Consider the following 22,963-nt stretch of genomic DNA (forward strand, 5'->3'; position numbering starts at 1 on the left):
GAGCAACACAAAGTGGCCTGAGACACTTGGGCATATGAGACCTCAAAACCTGCCCCAACAGTGACACACTTCCTCCAACAAGGCCATACCCATTCCAATAAAGCCACATCTTCTAATAGAGAGGGACCACATTCTATTCCTGCCCCCCAAAGGCTGATGGCCATAGTATAATACAAAAAATGCATTCAGTCTAACTTCAAAAATCCACATAGTCTATAACAGTCTCAAATTTATTTAAACTTCTAAAGTTCAAAGTCTCTTCTGAAATTCATGCGATCTCTTAACTGCCATCACCTATAAAATCAAAAAGCAGATCACATACTTTCAATATATAATGGCACAGGATATTCATTACCATTCCAAAAGACAGGGAAGGAAGCACAGTGAAGAAATACTGGTCCAAAACAAGACTGAAAACCCAGCCTGGCACACTCCAAACTCTGCATCTCCATGTCTGATATGAAAGCACTCTTCAGATCTCCAACTCCTTTCAGTTTTGTTGACTACAACACACTTTGTTCTCCTGGGCTGGTTCCACTTCCTGTTAGCAGCTTCCTCGGCAGGTAGCTCAGGGTTCTGGCATCTCTAAAGTTTTGAGATCTCTAAGACAATCCAGGATTCAACTTCACAGCTTCATGCAAATGGTCTCTCTGGCCTCCATTCAGAGACACCCCATGACACATGCCCGACTGGCTTCAGTGACTTTCCTTAATCCTTTCTTTTATCCTTAAAGCCAGGACCACATGGTTAAAGTTGCCAAGTTCTGCTGCTTACTGGGGTTGGAACATGGCCCCATTGATCAATTATATCTTCACCAGCTTTCCATTTTTGATGGTTATCTTCACTTCCTAAGTTTGGCTGTCTTGGAACTGGATCTGCAAACCAGGCTGACCTCAAACTTAGAGATCCACCATCTTCTGCCTTCCCAGTGCTGGGATTAAAGGTGTGCACCACACCTGGCTCTAAGCCTTTAATTCCCTTTCATAAAATGGAAATTTAGCTGGGTGGGATGATGCCTTGAGGTCACCATCCCCTTTCACTCATTTCTTAATCTTTTATCTGCACAGGATTTAGCTCCATTCCATGTTTTGGTGCTCCTTTACTCCTCAAATTTCAAATTTTGTATTTTTCCTTGCTCAGCTTGCTCCTTCTCATTATATATCTTCATTAGAGTTAACACTAGCAACCACACAACAGATTCTATACTGGGATGTTTTGAGATTTCCTCTGCCAAGGGATTTAATCCAAAACTCTTCATTTTAGCCTCAAACTTTTCAGACAGAGGTAAAAAGCAGTCACATTCTTCACCAAAATATCACAAGAACGATTTCTAGGCAATATACTATAACAACTCCGAAACCTGTTGAGCTAACCCTTGCCAGTTCAAATCACTCTTAGCAACACTGTCTTCCATGCTCCTACTGGTATTGCCCATTAAGAAGTGCTTAAAGAACTCTACTTCATTCTTAACCCAAAATACTAAAGTTCAAATTCCTCCAAACAAAAACATGGTCTGGTCTTTTACAACAATACCCTAGTCCCTGGAACCAACATCTGCCTTAATTAGTGTTTCTATTGTTGTGAAGAGACACCATTGTTATGGTTAATTGTCACTTTAAGAGACAAGGTAGGCCCACTCCTGGCAACCCCTGCCCTCCTCTAGCCATCTTGATTCTCACTGTTCCCTTTTGGCGCGTGCGCTCCCTCTCTCCCGCTCCTTTCTCTGTCTCTCTCCTCTTCTCCTTGTTCCCCCTCCTCTAAGTAATAAATATCCAATTCTATTCTGTACAATGTGTCTGTCCGTGTGTCTTCTACCCGCCGCCTGATCACACCCCCGGGCTCACTGGGACCAGCCCGTCTGGGACCAGGCACTGCTCGGAAACTGGCAGCCGTCTCTGCCTGGGACTAGCTGCTCTGTGGGCCCACTGCCTACTGCCGCCAGGGACCTTGCAGCATTTTTAACAATTGGTGTCCCGCAACTCGGATAGGCGCTCCTCCCCGAAACTCCTTTCCAAGGGTTAGGATCCTGAACTGGGTTTGTTTTTTTTTTTTCCCACTCCCACCACTATCTTTCTGGTTTCAATCGGTGAGTCTCCCCCTGTTCTGCTACAGTTGCTTCCCTTAACCAGAATCGTGTTTAGCACTGCACAGTCCCCATACAGTGCATTTGACTGGGGACCCAGGGTCCCCCAATTTCTTCATTTTTTTTCCCATTTCTTCTTTCCTTTTTTCTTCCCTCATCGTAAATGCTGCTCAGAGAAGCCTCAGCCTCTGGTTTCTGAGTCACCCCGAACGACTGAATCCAGCCAGCCATAACACCCCACTTGTGGTCTGAGGACGCTCGCCCACGAGTCCTGGGTGTTTGCGCCGATTCGTACCCATTCCCGTTATGGCCTTGGGTGCCGCTGTTTCGTGGGTTTTCACAATTTTGGCTCTGGATAGCAACCGCCCATGGCAGCTCCCCGGCTTTTTTAAAATTCCAGCGGGCTTTTTCAATTCCAGCCACGGCATGGTGCAGTTTTTTTGGTTCCAGCCTTTTGCTCCCCTCTGCGGCTTGTGCTGTGGCATGGCGGCTTAGTGACAGGGCAGATCATGCCTTTACATCCCTCTTATTAAGCTTAAAAAATCCTTACAGCTCAAAAATTGTGGCTTTTTCATACAACATGTCAAACTGTGGTGTCTAATCTCCCACTTTTTATTGTAAAAAAGAGCTGGGAATGTTATGATTTTTGTCTCTTTAAGAGACAAGCCACACCCACTCCCTCCCCCATCCGCTGAGGCAGGCTGATCTTCAGCTTCCGGCCTAAGCTCGCTCTCTTTTCCGTCTTCCTCTCAGAGAGGCAGCTTTGCTTCTGCTTCTCCCCAATTTTCTGCCCCCCTTTTCTCTCTCTCTGTTCTCTTCTCCTTCTCCCTGCCTCTAAATGATAAATATCCAATTCTATTCTGTACGATGTGTCTGTCCACGTGTCTCCCACCAGCTCACCTGCCCACCCAGCCTCTCAATGTTGAGAACCTGTGCCTTCTGGGGACTCATTGTCACCTGCCCAGCCACTCACCGCATGGCTGGGTCTGTGCAGCTCTCCCGTCAAGGAACCTCACTGTCACCAGAACCAGCCTGCCCCGCCGCAAGCAAGCTGCTCAGGACCCACTGACAACAAAAATCATAAAAACCATGACAACAGCAACTCCTATAAAGAAAAACATTTGTGGTGTGGCTCACTTACAGTTTCAGAGGTTTAGTCCGTTATCAGTATGTTGTGACCGGTGGTGCTGGAGTTAAGAGTCCTACATCTTGATACACAGGCAACAGAAAGTGGTCTGTCTTACTGGGCATGGCTTGAGCATATATGAGATCTCAAAGCCTGCCTCCACAGTGATATGACACACTTCCTCCAACAAAGTCACACCTCCTAATAATGCGACTCCTTGTAGGGGTCATTTTCTTTCAAACCACCCACTGTAATGGTGATCCACAATCTTGAAGTACTATTGTCTTGAAGTAGGAGACACTAGTTCAGGAGTCTGAAAGGTTTTGTCCAAGTCTTTGGATTCTGCTTCCTTAGGCATATTTTAACCCTTATGTCCCTGAAGAATCATGACTAGGGGAGTGGATTATATGTACAGAGATAAAAAGTCAGTAGCATTTGAGGTGAGCCTCAAGTTAGCCTGATAACTCTGCAAAGAAGACCATCATTTACAAATTGTACTGCTACCTGCTAAGTCTCTCACAGGCCTGGGAAATAGTTGAAAAAAAAATCCAGATTCAAACCAAGGCATTCATACACAACTCTAAGGGAAAGCAGGAGAGACCCTGCCTCCATGACCTGAGATTATTACAAATCCTACTACTCCAGACTCCAGAATAAAAAAGAAGCCAACTGATTTGTTTCCCTTCTCATATTTTTCCACTGTGCATTTTTCTTAATCACTGCAGTTCATGGAACTTATATAAAATCACTGCAATTCTGAACAATAGGAAGAGCATTTTAGGCAGTTCTGTGGGTCACTCACCCAGCTCATGGAGAATACATTTTCTTGATGCTTACCATTCAGCAACACAGGGTTGGGTATTGTCATCCCCTCCATCATTGCCTCTGCCAGAATTAGCTTGTCATGGAGTTTCTTATTGCGTGTTTTACACTCTTTCAGCTCCCCCTGAAGCTCTAGAACCTGAATCTGGAGCTGAGCTACCACCTCTTGGGAGGCTGGAAGATCATACACATTTTCCAATAACTCAGATGCTTTTAACTTGATCATCAATTCTGTCTTCTCAGCATCCTGGAAACACACAGGTACAGTACTGAGTATGCTTAAAACATATTTTGTTTTATGAGCAACATTTTTGTGTTTTTAAAATTGGTTAAAATAGAGGTGCTCACCCACACATCTAGCCCTATACAACGGCATCTCTGTCCTGTCTGTCCCTAAGAAAGAGCACAAATAGTGGCAGATTCCCACCCCCTCCCTGACATATATCTACACTGTTAAGGGTCCTTCCTAACACCCTCTGGGTTCTGGTTCATATTCTCTTTGGATAATTCAAACATTCTAAAATTGGTTATTTCATATTTAACAGTCTTCTCAGAAATGTTTTTATTTTTGTTTTTATCTGTTTTTCCACCATTCCTAGTGTGAGCCCATCTGTCTTATGCTTTTGCAAGTCCCCTACTTAAGTGGCTACTGACTGGGTTGCTACCTAGTGTATTTCTCAAACCCAGAGCTTCCCACCAGCCTTGATTTCATTATGTCGCATCCCCAGCAGCAGGCTATTGCCATAGCTATTGCACTCATCCACTCACTACACCAGCCAGGAAGCTGAGTCTTTATGAACCTCCCTTTCTTCTCATCACTCCCTTTTAGTGCTCAGCAGACTTCCGTACGTACAATTTCTAAGGTGCTTCTCAGTTCTTCTAACTCTCCTCACCTTCCTCTGGCACCCCAGTACAGGCTCCTAGCTCTCACCCAAGCAGCCTCCTGGGGAGTATAGCATTCATTTTGAGTTTCTCTAATCCACTCCATGCTACTGCAAAGAGGCAAACTGACTATTCCTTAGTGCTTAAAACTATTTTCCTGGTTATTTTAAGTCAAAGATCAATGTCCACACCATAGTACAGCATGACCCACAGTCTAAGTCAATGCTCATCCCCTCTTTAGCCTACTCTCTGGTCACACAAAACTTCTATAGGCTCCTCACAATACCATGCTTCTTGCACTTCAGAGCTTTAGCATATGCTTTGTCTAAACACTCATTCTTGCTCACCTCTGCTTCCCTACTAAGCCATTCATCAGGACAGTTCAGATGTGCCACCCTCAAAAGAACAAGCCCTTGACTTCCAAGTCCAAGCCAAAGCTTCCTGTTACACACTCAGAGTCCCTGTCATTTTTTCCAGAGGACATTAGCATCATTGTAATGCCTGAGAAAATCCATAGTTACCGCCTGTCTTCCAAACATGAATGTAAGGCCTAGAGTTTCAGCCTCTGCATATCTTTACCACACCAATCATAGGTTCCAATTTAGTATATAGTAGACAATCTAGAGGCCTGATGAAGTGGTAAATTTCAAACATACTCAAAACATGAGAACAGGGAATCAAACCTAGAATATGTAAAGTATTACAATTCAATAATAATGAAATACAATGGTCCGATTAAAAAATAGGAAAGAGACCAGGCAGGCATGTCTCTGGAGGAGACAACACAGAGCTAAAAAGCACATGGGAAAATGTTCAGCATCACTGATCATCAGAGAAATGCTACTGAAATTTCAACAGCATATACCCATTTCCACTAGGGAAGAGATGGTACCAAATGTGGGTAAGGAAGTGATGGAACTGGAAGCCTCATACATTGTTGGGAGAAAGATAGAATGGCACAGTCGGTAAGCTGGAAGTTCCTCAAAATGGTTAAACATTGAGTAACCATGTGGGTCATCATGTTTATTCCTGTGTATCTTCTCAAGAGAAATAAAAACACCTGTCCACACAAACATCTGTATGAATAGCAACAAAATATATAATATTCAAAATAAGATGTGCAATAACCATACTCTAGAATGCTATGTAGTGATAAAAACAAAGGAAGAGCTATTTCATGTTGCACTCTGAAAGTATTAAGTGGAAAAGTTAGTCACATGTTATAAGATTCTCTATAGAAAATGTCAGGTAACCAGGAGGTAGATTAGTGGCTGCTTAGAACTTGGGATGGGCAGGTGGGAAACTGGTTTGATTACTAAAGAATACAGAGCTTGCTTAGGGAATCATGGAAATGTTCTATCATATTTGTTTTCAAAGAGCCAAGATGTCACGCAGCTACTCCAGTATCAAACAGTATAAGGCTTGGGGAATCAAACCAGCTCTTCAAACTCCAAGGCTGTTAGGACAAGTGAGATCTCTCTGTCCTGGAATTCCAAGGAGGTGAAGGGAGAATGTTCAAGGACAAGGGCAGTCTGAGGAGGTGAGAGGAACCAGTTGGGGGGAGGTAAATGCCTCAGTAGACAACTGGGAAATAACAAATTTTGGTCCTGGGTATCTACCAGTCTTTATTCTTGGGCCCAAATCTGTGTGTCATATGTCAGCAAAGAAGATATCTGAAGTGCACAAATGCCAAGGCCTATCTGAGGTTGGAAGATTGCCATCATTCAGCCTAACATGAGTTCTAACACCACATAAAACGCTGCCATATGGACTGGAGCAGTCTCACCTACCATCATTATTAAAGATGGAAGACTGTATGGTATTACTTAGGAATAGAATTCACATGTTATGAGCTCCTGCCACACAGTCACCTGCCCTGGGCACTTGCACTCTTACCTCACTGTGCCTTCATATAGCCTGGGAATCTGGGTTACACTGATCCCATTCCAAGTACTGAGAGGTCATGTGGGCAGCCAGGCCTGATACAAATACAAGTATGTCTATAAAGTCCTGTATAACCACGTTTCTGGCCATTCTGGTCTCTGTCTCACCTTTAGGCTGCACTGATATCCTTTTTAACTAGATACAGAGTTCTGGCTTAAGTCACTGGATTACCAATTTTGCCACTATCAAAACCACAAAGAAAGCCAATGTCTTTCTCTGAAGCCAAGCAAGTAACTATCTCCTCTCCACTTGCCAGCTAAGGATTTCTGGACAGGTCTCTACGTTTTGTGACACTGTGTTTCTTTCAATGTACAATGATTACATTTGTTGAAAAAATTAAATAAGATAATAAAGGGAACTTGGCACGGTCCTCGGTACATACAGCAGATGATAAACGTAAGGGAATGAATGAATAAAATTTTCCTCTTTTGAAAACATAGTAAAGATAATTTTATTTATAAATAAAATATATTTGAAAAAATTAAGTTCATTCAATTATCCAATTTCCTGAGCACAGGATGGCATACCATACAACAGAAAAAAGCAAACAAACAAAAAAGAAAAAAAATAATAAATCTACCCAGTTTTCCTAATACATAGGTACAAACTGAAGGAGCTGGGGCAAACAAAAGCAATTCTACTCTAGCCAAATTGAACAAATTTGCATTTTGAATACCATTAATATAATGGCAGTGCATATTATATATATATATATATATATATATATATATATATGTTTGTTTGTTTGTTTTAGTCTCTACTGATATCTTTAGAAAATGCTCTACTAGAAATTACAGTTTTGGTGAATAATTTAAAACAATCAAAAGCAATTTTGTTAATGATATATCTAACTCTGTTTGGTAGGCACAAAAGCAGTAATTTAGTGGTCAGAAAAGAAACTTAATTCTCCATTCTGAGGCTATGAAGCAGTGTGTACAGTTGATTTCTATGCTACAAAGCAGCCATCAGAAGCAAGCATACTATAGCTTTCTCTATGGGTATCAGAATCATAACCTCTTTCCTTCTTTAACAGAACACATCACTGTTACAGAGATTCTCAACGCCAACCCTTACTCCCAAAGGACTGAAAGGTAGGTCCAATCATGCACTGTCAAGAAAGTCTGAGTCTTAATCATCTGGTCTGTGTGGCTGTGCTTACAGTTTACAGAGCAGCTCAGGGAAAAAACCAGCACACACACACATTGACTCAGCAAAACCAGACGTCTCCATTTTGACTACTGTGGCTGGAGGGCAGCTTGGCAGGGAACAGGGATGTTCTTGCAGGCAGATATAGTGGGTGCCCCAGCCTAGGCCCTTTACTTTAGGCTGGTTAACTCTGAGTGCTCAGAATCTGGCATCCAAGAGAAATAAAGCCCTCAGAATGATGTCTTCCACACAAATTCCTCCTTAAACAGAAGCCAGGCTCTCATCCCCTAAAGCTGAGTTTTTACAAATTTACAACATGCAAAGGGAAATACCCTTCAGTAGAAAAAAACCATATAAACTCTGGCCCTGGAGAATCTTAAGCGGCCATCATGGGGAAACATCCTAGTCCATAAAACCAAGAGAAAGCTACAGGTAGATGGATAGACAGAATTCCAGGTGTGATTTTCCTAGTGAAAACACCGGAGTGTCCTGGTAAATAAGATAAGGCTGGGGTCAGAGTAAGAAGTGGGAGGAGAGCAAAAGAAGGGCAGAGTGCAGGAGAGGCCAGGGGAAGGCAGCTGAGGCAACAAAAGCACAAGGGAACTGCCAGATTTGGCATTCACAGAAACAAAAAATATGGTGGCATTGAAGGTGATTTTTTAAAACTTTGCTGTTGTTACTGTTTAAGGTAAATACATAATTAATATACAGAAAACCTTACCTTGTTGATTGTACTAGGGAATGAGAGGGGAGTGGCCCGTAGCCCTGGCATCTCACATAAGGCCTCTGACTCAGGGTCAGTGCTGAAAATGGCCTCTTTTGGTTTCTCTTGCCAAGCTTCTCTCTTGCCCTTAGATTTGAATTCATGGGGGGTGTCCTCTATGGTGATAGTTTGCACTGAGGCATTCTTCAGCTCCACCTTGGCTCTGTCACCTGTCTTTACTAGCCAGGTCCCCCATGTTGACTTGAGTTCATTGTGTGACTTGGAGAATGAGTCGTCTGGGAAGGAAAGGTCAAGTTCATCTCTCAGCCGAACAGCTACTTGCTGAAGTGCCTTCTTAGCTTTACTATCAAGGTGATCTCCAGGAAGTTCCTGCTCTCCCGAGTATATTCGTTCCAAAACCAAGGCACCCAGAGCTTTCAGAAGATCTGGTCTGCTTTTCCAAAAAAAAGACAGTGGAAGAATCAGCCTCCTATTTCAGATTCAGCGACAACCTAGCCTCCCAAGTTCTCCCCCACCGATCCAGTCCAGATTTCACTTGCATTAAACATAGTGAGTTCCCAAATATGCCAGGAACCATGACAAACATTTGAACTCATGCAACCTCACAATACCCAAACAAGACAGGTATTACCCTGCTTAGCTAGTGGATAATGTCACATAAGTACAAAGCCAGCTAAGTGGACCACATGGATATATGAAAAGGGGCTTGCCTAAGGAGGAATAAATGGGATCACAGGGTGTCCATGAAAATTATAAGGGACCCAACTCCATGATACTGGCCCCATTCCTATGTTCAGTATACAAATATGGCTTTGGACTAACTATGCCAACCTGGATTGTCCATGCACTAGTGACCTGATTAATCTTGGTCTATAATAGGTGCTCAAGAAACAGATATTAATGAAGGATGCTTCATTAACAAGCATGCAGATAGAGCACAAAGTGCATTGCTTTGAAGGCTGTTGCTAGCTGGTTTGTCAAATTGGCACATTCTAGAGTAATCTGAAAAGCAGGAATCTCAACTGAAAACATGCCCCTTCAGACTGGCTTGTAGTCAAGCCTGTGGGGCATCTTCTTGACTGACTGATACAGAGGAACCCAGCACACCTTGAGAAGTGCTATCCCTGAGCAGTGATCCTGGATTGTATAAGAAAGCAGCCTGAGTAAGCCAGCAAGCAGCTTTACTCCTTGGTCTTTGCTTCAGTTCCTGCTTTGATTTCTCTGATGATGGACTATGACCTGGTAAGCCAAATAAACACCATCCTCCCCAAACTGCTTTTGGACATGGTCTTTTTCACAGCCATAGAGAGCAAACTGGGGCAAAGACAGATAAATGGCTTCAGGGGCTAAGCATGTTGCTCAGAGACACAGCATTTGCTTAGCATGTCCATGCCTCTGTTTGACCCCAGCACAGAAAGTAAAATAAATTCAAATAAGTTACAAATGGAATGGCTCCAAACTATGTGATTCTTTGACAGGATGGTAAATCTCCTTCCAGAGAATAGGAAGATTAAAGGAACAATGAGGATTAAAAGAGGTAGCATCCTGATAGCAGATGTTCTTTGTCATGTGCCTTGCCCCACTTCTGCTAGTAGCTGCAGCTGTGTGGACAGTTCCTGTAGACACAGCAGGTCCCACTCCAAGCACCTTGTGCTTCTCTGCTGCCCTTCAAAGCTGAGTCAGCCCGCAAGACAGGGTGGAGTGGTGAGAGAGCTGAGCTGTCTGGGCTGAGAGCCATGGCATCAATGTCCTAGCTTCCATCCTGAGGACACAAGCCCCAGGCTGCACTGCCCACCAGAGTGCCCGGCTGCCCAGACCAACCACACCATCTTCACTGGCTTCCTGTTCCCATATACACAAGGCTGAGTTCTCTGGCTCTGCTTTTCGGGGACTGGGAGTAAAGCCAGCATGAGAAGCACCCAGGATGGTTCTGGTATGGCACATATGGCTGGAAACTTCCTCTGTGTATCGGACACTGTATTGGCACAAAGGCTACAGCAAAGACGCAAACTGATGCTGGGAAGGAGTATGTATGTAAGTGACTAATCCACAAGGCCAAGGGGGATATATGGGCATAAGGGGGTTCATACCAGCATCCTGGAAGCAACTTCCAAAATATAACTTCCAGCCTCAGTCTCAGAAGAGTGAAACATGAATCAAATTCTCAGCTGGGAGTCTTTCAGAACATTGAATGCTTGTGATTGCTTGTTACTGCAGCAAAGACTGGCTAATACGTTAGGGTTTGAAAATAGGAATGAGAATGGGTAATTAAATCCTGGCAAATCCATTACCAAACATAAAGCCCACTAAACCATACAATCTGGCCAGGTTCAGTGGCTCATGCTGTAATCACTCAGGAGATGGAAGCAGAAAGATCATTTACCAAGTAAGCTCCAGGCCAAACTGGGTTACATAAAACCTTATCTCAGAAAAAAAAAAATCTTACACCTGTAAGAATGGCGAAGATCAAAAACACTGATGAGAGCTTATGATGGAGAGGTTGTGGGGTAAAGGGAACACTTCTGCATTGCTGGTGGGAATGCAAACTGTTACAGCCCCTTTGGATGTCAGTGTGGAGATTTCTCAGAAAATCAGGAAACAATCTTCCTCAAGACCCATAATACCACTTTTGGGTATATATCCAAAGGATGCTCAATTGTGCCACAAGATGTTCTCAACTATGTTCATGGCAGCATTGTTTGTCATAGCCAGAACCTGGAAACAACCTAAATGCCCCTCGACTGAAGAATGGATAAGGAAAATGTGGTACATTTACACAATGGAGTACTACACAGGAGAAAAAAATAATGACATCTTAAATTTTGCAGGTAAATGGATGGAGCTAGACAACATCATTTTGAGTGAGGTAACCCTGACCCAGAAAGACAATTATCACACGTACTCACTCATAAGTGGGTTTTAAACATAAAGCAAAGAAAACCAGCCCACAAACCACAATCCCAGAAAACTTAGACAACAATGAAGATTCTAAGAGAGACATACATGGATCTAATCTACATGGGAAGAAGAAAAAGACAAGATCTTCTAAGTAAATTGGGAGCATGGGGACCTTGGGAGAGGGTTGAAGGAGAGGGGAGAAAAAGGGTGGGGAGCAGAGAAAAAAGTGAAGCTCAATAAAAAATCAATAAAATTAAATAAAAGAATAAAGTTTAAATCACTGATGAAATAAAGAAAACAAAAAAGATGGGGCAGAGGTGAAACAGAACTAGAGAACTGAGAGAAAGTGCTCTAGGCAAGGGCTGGTCTAGGAGCCATGACTGGCTGTTGGAAGGGTCTCTTAGCTACATTAGCTCATGCAGTCACAGAGAAGCCTTTGGGTTACTTCCACTGCTGTTTCCATTCAGATTCTTTATTGCTTTACTGCAAGAAATCTTGTAATGTAGCCATATCTAGCTTACCCTCCCTCTGATGTCAGCCACCATGGAAAATGGCACTGCCCAGGCTCATCTTTTCAACACGCCCACTTCAGACAGCAGTAAACCCCGCCTTATTTCCAGAGTCCCATGGTCTAGATCACGGAAGTGAACTCAATTCGAATTTGAAAAATTAAAAGCAAAATGCAAGCTGCCATTACGTACTTCTAGTATAAAATCATTTATACTACAAAGACCAACTTAAGCTATAATAAACATCAACTTTAAAAATATTTCTGATATTCTTAGTATCAGGACTAAATTTTCCTTTCTTTCTATTCCCTTCTTAATAATAATGACAATTGCTAGTCAGCTAGCCAAAGGAGGACGACCATCACTCACCACCAAATAACACACAATAAAACCTAAGAAAAATACTTTTCAAATGGGTAGTAAACAGCGGCAAAGGAGGCCACTGCAATATACTAAAGTGGTGGCTATTAAATCAAACATTTCAAGTGTTGCTTGGCTGGAAATGGGAATAGCGAAATCATTAAGCTGTCTCTGTCGTCAGGACCTTCAGACTGGTGTGGTCCAAGGGTCTCATCAGAAGCCTGGGTGGTGCTTCTACACCTCTCCCCCCCCCCCCCCAAGCATCTGTGTCAAGCAGAAGGTATAAGAGAAGGCACTGACATTTACTAAGCACTTGCCATGTGTCAGGTCCTTGAAATACACAACATCCTCCCAGGCTGTGAGACCAGATGAAGAAACAGGCTCAAAGAGAAAACAAGGTTTCAGCCAAGTGGCAGAGCAAAGATTAAAACCTAGGCCTTTATGACACCAAGAGAGTTCTAATTCTTCCTGGTTTTCCAAACTTAATCTTTGCTGCACTGTGAAATGCTCAACTATCTGCCATTCATTCAGTGACTGGATACTTTCCATTTTTCCGAAGAGGAATGGGCATGCCTTTAAAACAGTGACAGACACACAGCTATGCATACACTGAGAACTAAATCAATGCATAGTACTTACATAATAATCTAAGGATTATGAATGAGAGAGAAGGCAGGAATGAATCAGAGAAAGCATACAAATGGGATTCTCTTTAAACCAAATGGTTGGGAAGAGCCTCCCCACAGAGCTGACTGCTCACCAAAGCTCTGCTGATTGTGCATTTGGGTAAGTCTATCACAGCACAGGGAACACTAGCTACCAGAAGCCCCCCCCCCCAAAAAAAAAAACAAGCTTGGTGTGGCCGAGGCTCAGAAAACACAAGGCGTCTATAATGAAGCTGGAGAAATGGCAGAGGTTGGGTCTAGAAGCTGATCTGACTGTGACAGTGGGAATCTGCTGAAAGGTGTTACCATAGGAGAGGAGCAACCTGACCTAAGTTTTTTTAAAAGACCCCGGCTACTCTATGGAGAACGAACTACAGAGAGGTAGAAATGGGAACAAGAGGGTAAATAAGAAGGCTTCACGATTGCAGAAGTCCAAATAAGAGATGTTGGCAGTGACAAGGTAAGAGTGGAGATCAGAAGGAACTGAACTTGGGTTATAATCTGAGGGTGACCATGAGGACTTGCTATGGGCTTTAGGGACTGAGGAGCTTGTAACTGTAGGCTACAGTTATTAGGCAATGCAGGACATAAACATGACACAGACTAGAGAAGCAGCAGAGTGGTACCATGTGGGTCTTAGGTCAGCACTGAAATATCTGATCCATAAGCAAAATGAGGTGTCCAGCAAAGAGTTATTAGGATCATTACACAGAAATCAGAGTCATGTAACCCATTCCAACAGCAGGAGGGAATGGAGGAACAAAGAAAGGGGCCAAAAACAGGGCTCTAAGATATACCACTATCCTCTAACAAAGGAGGCTGAGAGCAAGGGCAGGGAATAGGGCCAGATGCTGCCAAAAAGCTGGCCGGTGGATTTCACAGTTTAGAAACTGTTACTGACTTAATAAATGAGGCAAAGGCTGTGAGGTCTCTTAAGATGGGGGTAGAGAATTATACAGGGTGGAAGCTATGAATATCAGCAAGTCTTTTGAGAAATGTTGCCTGAATGAGAATAAAGAAATTGGACAGTAGCTGAAATGGATGTGAAATCAGAAGGGAAGGAGGCATTCTTTCCAAATATCTAATATCAGGTGTGTCTTATGTTTATGAAAATGACTCAGACAAAAAGAAAAATAATGACTCAGAAGAAACAGGGAATTAGGAGGTCAGACGTGAATCCACACAGGGAAGGCTTTCTTGGATAGCAGCAGGGATACTTCTTTCTATTCTACCACATGACAGCGTTTGCAGTTGACACTTAAATGGTGGCTCAAAGGTGATCATATCTATCTGTTTGAGGAATGAAATGGGGACATCAGTCAGTATGGATAAGAGAACCTGCAAAACAGTTCCATGATGTGCCACACACAATAAGTGCTAGAAACACAGAACCTAGAAACACAGGTAATATGAGCAGCTAGCCAAGGCTGGGGCACAACAGAGGACTAGGCTTAATCAGGGAAGACGAAGAAAAAAGCACACGTATTAAGTGTTAATTACCAGCCTGTGCCAGAGCCCTGAAACAAAGGCTACTCGGAGATTTGTTCTCCATGTTGAGATGGGCAGTGCAGCCTATGCATAGACAGCAAGGCTAAAGCAGCACAAACAGCTAAGAAGTGGGCTAACCAGACACACAGCTGGTGCGAATGCACAGTTAGGTAGAATAACGCACTGAATTTTTAAATGACTGCCAGAAGCACTGTGATGCCCACCCAAATGGGAGAAGCCTGCTGCAATGATCATAGGGGAAGTGATGAAAGGAAGCGTTGGAGAGGAAGTAGCCCTGATATCCCGATCTAGAACCCCAACGTGTCTATGACCTCTGAACTATAAAATGTACATCTAAACACTACTCTCTAGTCTTTAGTACCAACTATGCTTGTCCAATTCCCTTTGAAGATAAACTGGACATGTCCCTCCAAGATTCATCCTCAGAAAATGTTAGGTGTCAGGGATTAAAAGGTTGGGTGTCACTAAGCTTGCCAACCACAGAATGCTCCAGTCTTTGTCTCAGGAGAAAGGTCTCCCAAGGCTTAATATTGCAATGATATAAGAAAGACTAGGGTAGCTGGCACTTGCTAAGAGACAAAGCAGTAGTAACTTTTTCTGCCTGTATCAGCACTGAGAGCTTTTATTGAAATATAGATCATACCCAACTATCCTCAATAATTTTTTTCTAAGTCCACCCAGCAACTCTGAGAAGTGATCAGAAAAACTGAGATACTGAGAAAAAGACAGCACAGCTCTTCCTGGTTTCATAACCATGCAACTGCCATGGGTGGCCTAGAAGGAATATGAAAGAGGAAATAGCTCATAAAGGACTAATTTACAAAATACAAACATACCTAATGCTTCTTTGTGTCAGGAAAACAACTGTAGTATTTCCCCAAATAGGAACAACTCCCAGCAAATAAACTGAGGAATTTAGTTCAAGCTTAACATAAAACAGCGGAGTCGCGACTACAATGGTGTTTTTAAGCTGATGCCAAAACCAGAGGAGATGCCAGGAGGGCTGACTCGTCGTGCTCTTGACAGTCAGGCAGCTTTCTGGGACTCACAGGAATAATTTTGGGGAAAAGCTTTCTCTCATCTCTTTGTAATGGGCCTGAGTGTGGCTCTGCTCAAGTCCCTTCACAGCCACCAGCAAGCAGCCTAATTACTTAATTGCACGACTGGCTAGATTCCTTCCCAGCCATTTCAGGAGCTCTCAGGTACACTGCCACCACCATCTGAGTCCATTTAGCAACCTAAGTGTACTCCTCCTCAAAAAAAGAGATACCTGGGCCCATGTCTACCTGGCTTCCAGTAACAGTGTGGCCTTCTTTTGGAACAAAGTGGCAAGCAGGCCTAGGAGTTTGTCTTCCAGGATCTGGTCTCCAGGGATACCAGGTGTGTTGGCTCCATCATGGTCTAAAATATTGGAATCCATATGCCTTAAATATTCATTTTTGCAGTCACTCTTGGCATAGTCCTCCATGATCTGCAAATGAAAGTGTGTGGTCAAACAGAGTTATATGGAGAATGGGAAGGATGGGGGGAGAAGAAAGGGCTACAGGTGAGTACTGGTCCACAGGCAGGAACAAGAAAAAAAAAAGGGAGGATACAGGCCTGCAAGTCCATATACTCACACTCATGTTAAGGAAGGCAGGCACTTACATCACTTTCCTTACCCTCAATTTTCTTACTCTAAAGTGGTACCATACATCTTGCTATGAAAATAAGATGACCAAGTTAGGGTAAGTGTCTGACTCACTACAGGTGCATCCTTGATGCATGTTCTCCCATTCCACAGTCCACTCCTTGGAAATTCTTCCTAAGAAGGACGCAAAATGAATGCCCTCAACCATGTTTTGTACAGTCATCATAGGTTTCACATAACATCATTACTTATGCTACAGATACATACATTATTATTATTCTACTGACACTAATTAACAGGGATTTGATGTATCTCATTAGGAGGGTGGAAAGTTCTTAATTCCCATGGAGATGTTATTTACAGATTCACCTTCCTGGGCCATTGGGGTTCCCAGAGGAGTACTACCACAGAGACTTCTAGTTAAAGGCTGTTCTGGGCATGTATGTCCCAAGATGATACAATTAGCATCCTCTCTCCCCTATCCAAAGCTGTAAATTTCCTCAACCAGCTTATAAATGACTTCTGTTGACTTCATTACTGTTAGTGATACACACATTAGCCATCGCTCCATCTATCCACACTGGAAAAATGATTTAAGATTTTTTTTTAAATGGATAACAAGATTCACACATATGAGCTGTTATATATAGGTTCTTTTTGTCATCATTCTAATTATTAAATCCGTCAAATAAGCAATCTCAAAAAAAGGAAAAAAATTATAGTACAGTAATTAAAAGCAGAAATTATTATTATTTGCTAAGTACTTAATGACATGTCTTTTGGTTTTAGTATCTGAGAGACCCTACACACAAGGGTAGTTTAGAGGTTAGGCAAAAAAGGCTCAAGACCAGGTTCATGTGATTCCAAAGCATCCATTTTCATTACTTTGTGCTCCAAAACTATCCAGGTCAGTTATTGCCCACTCATGTCTCTGTGAACGTGGGATACCTTGGAGACAAAGTTCCATACCTACAGCATCTCTTAGTACATCTCAATCAAAGCTGCAGCATCTATATCCTACCACATCTCAATATTTAAGGTTCTTTTAGGCTTGTAGACTGTTTAGCCCAACTGTTCAGTAGCAGCATGACTAGAAGATTCTATATGGGTTGGGTTAATGATCAGAATAATACTGAGTTGGATTACAGGGGTCATGAGATTGCAGAGTCACTCAGTTTCATCAGGTCCACTTGCACTTCAGTCAGATGACCTGATAGTTTCTAAGAGTCCAGACACAAGAATTCATACCCTACTTCCATCACTGGCATTCTAATCTGTGCCTTCAATAAATCATCTCCTCTCAAAGGCCTATTTCCAATGCATAAAACAAATAGGGTGACTTGGATCATCTATCCAGGTCCAACAGTCAATTCTTATTGTTCTATAGCTACTATGTTTCATGACTGGATCCATCACCTACTTTATAAGTTCTGAATAAAAAGAGAGAGAGAGGACACACACACACACACAACAGAGAGAGAGAGAGAGAGAGAGAGAGAGAGAGAGAGAGAGAGAGAGAGAGAGAGAGAAGAGAGAAAGAGAGACAGAGACAGAGAGAGAGAGCGATCAGTTTCTCTGATGCCCACTGGCATAAAGTAGACACAATGCAGGCAGAATAAACAGAAAATGAACCACACATACTCCCAGATAGCAGACTGATTTGGACACAGGGCGAGACAGAGTAAGGAATAAACTCTGTTTCTACCTCATTACTCTGCTCCAAATGCTGGTCACTCTGGAAATGATTCTTATCATCTGCTTCAATTTTGATTGTACCTTCATCCTCTCCGCTAGCCAGACGCTATATGGAGCATGGGTTAGTATGAAAAATGCAATAACAACAACAACAACGTGTCCAGCATGAATATGTATGAACAAATCAGTGGTGTCTTTTCTCAAAAAAAAAAGCCAAACAGTCAATAACAACAACAACAATAACACACAAACAAACAAAGATACAAATGCCAAAGCTATCAGATAAAAACTAAGTCAGAGCTACTGGCTATGGATACCCCCCCCCAAATAACTGGGGGCCTTTCCCTAGCACTGCATGCTCTTCAGGTGAAGCTATAAATTGAGCATGCTCTCTTCTGCCACTGCCATTCTGCCTTTGCTAAATCCACTTTCAGATTATAGAAAGGTAACAAGATTTTAGAAAATAGCTATTGATGGAATTGAAAATAGCAAAGAGCAAAAAAGCAGTAAATGAAATTCATGGTGCACCCAAATTATTCATCACTTCTCCTGTTTAGCACGGGGAATAAACCTCTTGTTAGAATGTCACACATGTGACATGGACAGTCCCAGTAACACTGTCATTTTGATGACAAAAAGTCATCTCTAATGAGAAGAGTGTCAGGTTGCTGATAACTTTATACTTTTGGAAATGAAGGACTTAAAAAAGACTGAATGAATCTGAAATTCCTTAAAAGCTATAAAGTCCCAATGTTTCTGCATTCTGTGTTCCCCAGAATGGATGGTACAGTTCCCAGGAAAGCAATAGCCCAACTCTCCAAACAACCAAGGTTTTGGTCATAAGACATGAATTTCCTTGCAGGAAGTATGGTGGCTTAGGCATGGGAGAGATGGCCACACCCCTCGCTGCCTGAAGTTGATGGGAGAGTTGGCTCACCCCCTGCCTGGGTAGTATGGGAGAGCTTATCTTGCCCGTTGCCTGCACTGGCACTAGGGCCCTGCCCGTCATCAGGGTAGTGATGGAGAACTGGCCCTTGTGGTGTGGGTGAGGGTGAGCTGGTCCTGCCCCTTGCCAGCTATCACAGCCAGGGGAGCTGGTCCAACACCTTACCTGGGCAAAGAAGGAGAGCTGGCCCTGTTGGCACTAGCACAGGAGGGCAGGCGGGCTGGCCAGCTCAGCTACCACCCAGTGCCAGATCCAGGCCCAAATTCTACTCCATCTAAGAACTGCAGGAGCATATACAAGGGCTGGTCCTGCAGAACCAAAGCTGGAAGATCTCCATGTCACAGGGCAACAGCAGGATATCTGAGAGGAGTCCCAGTGAGGATCCAGTATTGATAGAGTAGCAGAAGCCTCTAGAGACCTCGAACCAGACCAATGACTCATTGCAATGAACACTTATTTGCATGTAAAGCTATTTGGTCAAAAGGGGTAGACTGGGTGACATAACATAGCTTCCTAGGTAAAATATTTTTTAATTTAATTTTTTAAACTTTTTATCATTTTTATTTTGGGTTTTTTTTTTTTGAGGGAGCGGGAGGTTACAAGGGCAGAGAGTGGATATGAATGGACAGGGAGATGAGTGGGATTGAGGCGCATGATATAAAATTCACAAAGAATCAATAAAAAGTTAAAGCAAGAAAGGAAGACATATGAATTAACCAAGAGGCACTAGATATACACCAAGGTGGCCATGCCCAGTCAGTGTGTCAATCAAACCTATTCCAAAAATCCTATCAAATCTCATGTTGCTGATGCATCATCACTTAGCTGGAGGTGGGAAAACCACTGAGTTTAGGGTCACGTATTGGGCAATTGTGTATATGTGATACTTGTGGTTCCATACCATGAGTTTCACCTTATGAGTTCTTTCCATCAGTCAACTGCAATCTTAACTCCCCCTGTCCAGCTGAAATCCTTATATTCCTCTCAGAGGAAGAATCTTGCTCTTTAGAAGAAATGCAAAACAAAACAAACTAATCCAGAATGTTACTTTATAGAAAATTCTCAAGACCAGAACACTCTAGCCTGATACATCTAAACTACAGCTGGGCGGTGGTGGCGCACGCCTTTAATCCCAGCACTTGGGGCGGATCTCTGTGAGTTCGAGACCAGCCTGGTCTACAGAGCGAGTTCCAGGACAGGCTCCAAAGCTACAGAGAAACCCTGTCTTGAAAAACCAAAAAAAAAAAAAAAATCCCAGCACTTGGGAGGCAGAGGCAGGCAGATCTCTGTGAATTCAAGACCAGCCTGATCTACAAGAGCTAGTTCCAGGACAGGCTCCAAAACCACAGAGAAACCCTGTCTCGAAAAAGCAAAAAAAAAAAAAAGAACACTCTAGCCTGATACATCTGAACTACAATCAAGATCAAAGAGATCTGATGAACAAGAACTCACATCCGACAATGCTACAAAACATGATACAGGTTGATGTTAACAAACTTGCTAAAACATAAAAGTTTACAAAACTACTGAGACACCCTTGCTCTATTGGCTTCTTACTTTTTCTTGAATCCTTGGCAGTGGAGACAAGGGATTAAATTTTACTATATATCCCTGACTCAGTATATAAACCAGACTGGACTGAAATTTGTGTGGTCTGCCTGACTCTGCCTCCTGAGTGTTGGGATTATGTGTGTGTACTACTATGCCCTACAGATATTCTTAGGTGATAAGGACCAAACAAGGCTACTAAACTTGCTTGTAGAAGCATAAAAATATTAAACTTACTCCTAGGTGCTCACTAGTAAAAACTATCCTGAAATACTGATACATGTATCACCTTTTGTCAATGAATCTAACAGCATGATGAGCAAACACTACTACATTCAAACAATGGGATACAAGAAACTATTAGCTTATATAACAACATCAGTGAATTTCAGGAAGATTATGATGTGTAAAGACTTGACACACTATCACTGTAATTAAGTAAAAGTCTAACAGAAAATGAAAACACAGTAGACAGAGCAGGGGAGCCAATGAGGCAGGGGATTGACACAAAAGGACGTGGAGAATCTTGAAAGGAGTTTACAGTTACATATACTTGTGGAACTTAGCAAATATAGGCTTTCAGCTTCTTCATTTCATGAAAAAAAAAAAGTAACTATAAAATATATACTGGTTGAGAGCATGGGAGATGGCTTAGTGGGTAAAGGCACTTGCCACCAAGCCTGACAACCTGAGTTGGGAAAGGTTGGCAGTGGGTAGTTAGAGGGAGCAACATATGAGCTGCTCCACGGTAGACACCTACAGATAAAATAACACACATATCGTGAAACTAGAAGAAAGAACCTTAAAGAAATAACAAAATGCTTGATGAACTAAACACATTGCCTTAGTTTAAACATTAAAAAGTTTACATAGGAATCTAAACAATACACAGTACACCATTAATGCCTACAATAATTAAGATGCCTCAATTATGTTACTTCCATTATACAACAGAAAATAATTATACAATAGAAAATAATCAACTTAAAAAGGAAAAATGGCTTTTAAAAAAATATGGCTTGAAGTCTTATATAACGACCTGAATGTTGTGTTAGCGTTACTGTCATTTAATGGATATATTTATACAGAAAAACTAGGTATACTTTAATTTTGTTATTGTTGTTTGTTTTTTGTTTTGAGCCAGGGTCTCATGTGGCCCAAGCTCACTTCAAACTCACTAAGTAACTGAAGATGACTGTGAACTTCTGATCCTCCCGGCTCCAATTGCCAGCGCTGCAATTGCAGGTACTCACCACCATGCTTGGCTTATGCAGTGCCCCATAGAGAGTCACTGAATGTGAGGGTCACAACAACACTGGCAACATTCAAAGCTTCCTGAACACATGGCAACCAAAGTTACTTCAAACTTTAATGGGTTTCTGGTAGCAACTGCCCATACTGCATCACACAACTTCAACACAACTTTCTTTCTGAACAGCCAGCATGGGTTCCATGCAGTGTGCATGTCATGACCCTGTGCAATACCAACTACCACTGCCTGAAACACAGATTTGTCTTCAGATTTGAGACTACTAGATGCAAGCAATTCCTGTACATACACTTTACTGTTCTTACAGACGCATGAATTAATTACAGAAAATAGAATTGATATTTTCTTATCACCATTCCTCAAAGTGTAAGTATCAAATGGCTCACCCGTGTGTATACTGTATACTGCCTGATTTGAAAACTACTATTGTTAGTAGTTCAGTGGCAGCTCATTTTAAAAAGGTAAAAATTATTAAATAAAGTTTGGCTTGAAATTTAATCAGAATTACCAATAATATTTTTAAGTTTCATTCTCTTGTGCATATTTATCAGTGTGTCTATCTGTTATATGAGTGTATTTATGTGTGGGTACATGGACCTCTGTGCATGCAGAAGCCAGTAGTTTAAAGGGGTTTAAGGACACTCAACTTGCTACATAGATAACAGGCTCCCAATTCTAGTCCACATGATAGTGCAGCAAGCATCCTTAACTGTTGAGCCATCTCTCCAGTCCTGTCCAACAATTTCTGAAATAGTCTCTAAACATACTTCTGCTTTTTTGTACTCCGCATTTATATGAAGCAACATTTAAAGAATTAATATTATAAAATCAAAATATCAATCAACTCTGAGAAATGTTGAAGATGCTACACACCCTGCACTATAAATATTCAGGCAAGATTTAAGTCTTTAAATAAAAATAAACAAGCACATCTATCTCATTAGCATATAAATTTGCTTCTGTCTTTAATAAATGGTAAAATTATATGTACACCAAAGACTTGTTTTAAAACCCATTTCTTTATGATTTATTACCAGAAACTGTGAGCTATGTATAGCTAGATGGCTGAGACTGTGTAGAAATTCCTCAGGGGAAAAGGGGCTGCCAAGTGGAAAAATTTATAAGACATTGCTTGAGAGTCACACAAGGTCCATTTCTTGATGAATGTGACAGCCCTACTAATAAGTGAACTCAATTAAATTAAGC

At 42.1% G+C, this 22,963-nt stretch overlaps 1 protein-coding gene across 6 annotated transcripts in view; it reads right to left on the reverse strand.

Annotated features, from left to right (window-relative positions):
- Positions 1-22,963, reverse strand: part of Cdk5rap2 (CDK5 regulatory subunit associated protein 2) — a 210,880-nt gene that overhangs the window by 53,407 nt on the left and 134,510 nt on the right. For 4 of the 6 annotated variants that reach the window (XM_075945800.1, XM_075945802.1, XM_075945798.1 and 1 more), the window contains 3 exons: positions 15,955-16,139; positions 8,725-9,160; positions 4,047-4,278 (listed from right to left, as the gene is read on the reverse strand). In XM_075945800.1, coding sequence (XP_075801915.1) covers positions 4,047-4,278; positions 8,725-9,160; positions 15,955-16,139 — 853 coding nt within the window. The remainder of the gene's footprint in view (positions 1-4,046; positions 4,279-8,724; positions 9,161-15,954; positions 16,140-22,963) is intronic. The other 2 variants (XM_075945801.1, XM_075945799.1) reach the window with 1 other exon arrangement.

The sequence above is a fragment of the Microtus pennsylvanicus genome, chromosome 13 (assembly GCF_037038515.1).
Source record: "Microtus pennsylvanicus isolate mMicPen1 chromosome 13, mMicPen1.hap1, whole genome shotgun sequence".
NCBI classification, from domain to species: domain Eukaryota; kingdom Metazoa; phylum Chordata; class Mammalia; order Rodentia; family Cricetidae; genus Microtus; species Microtus pennsylvanicus.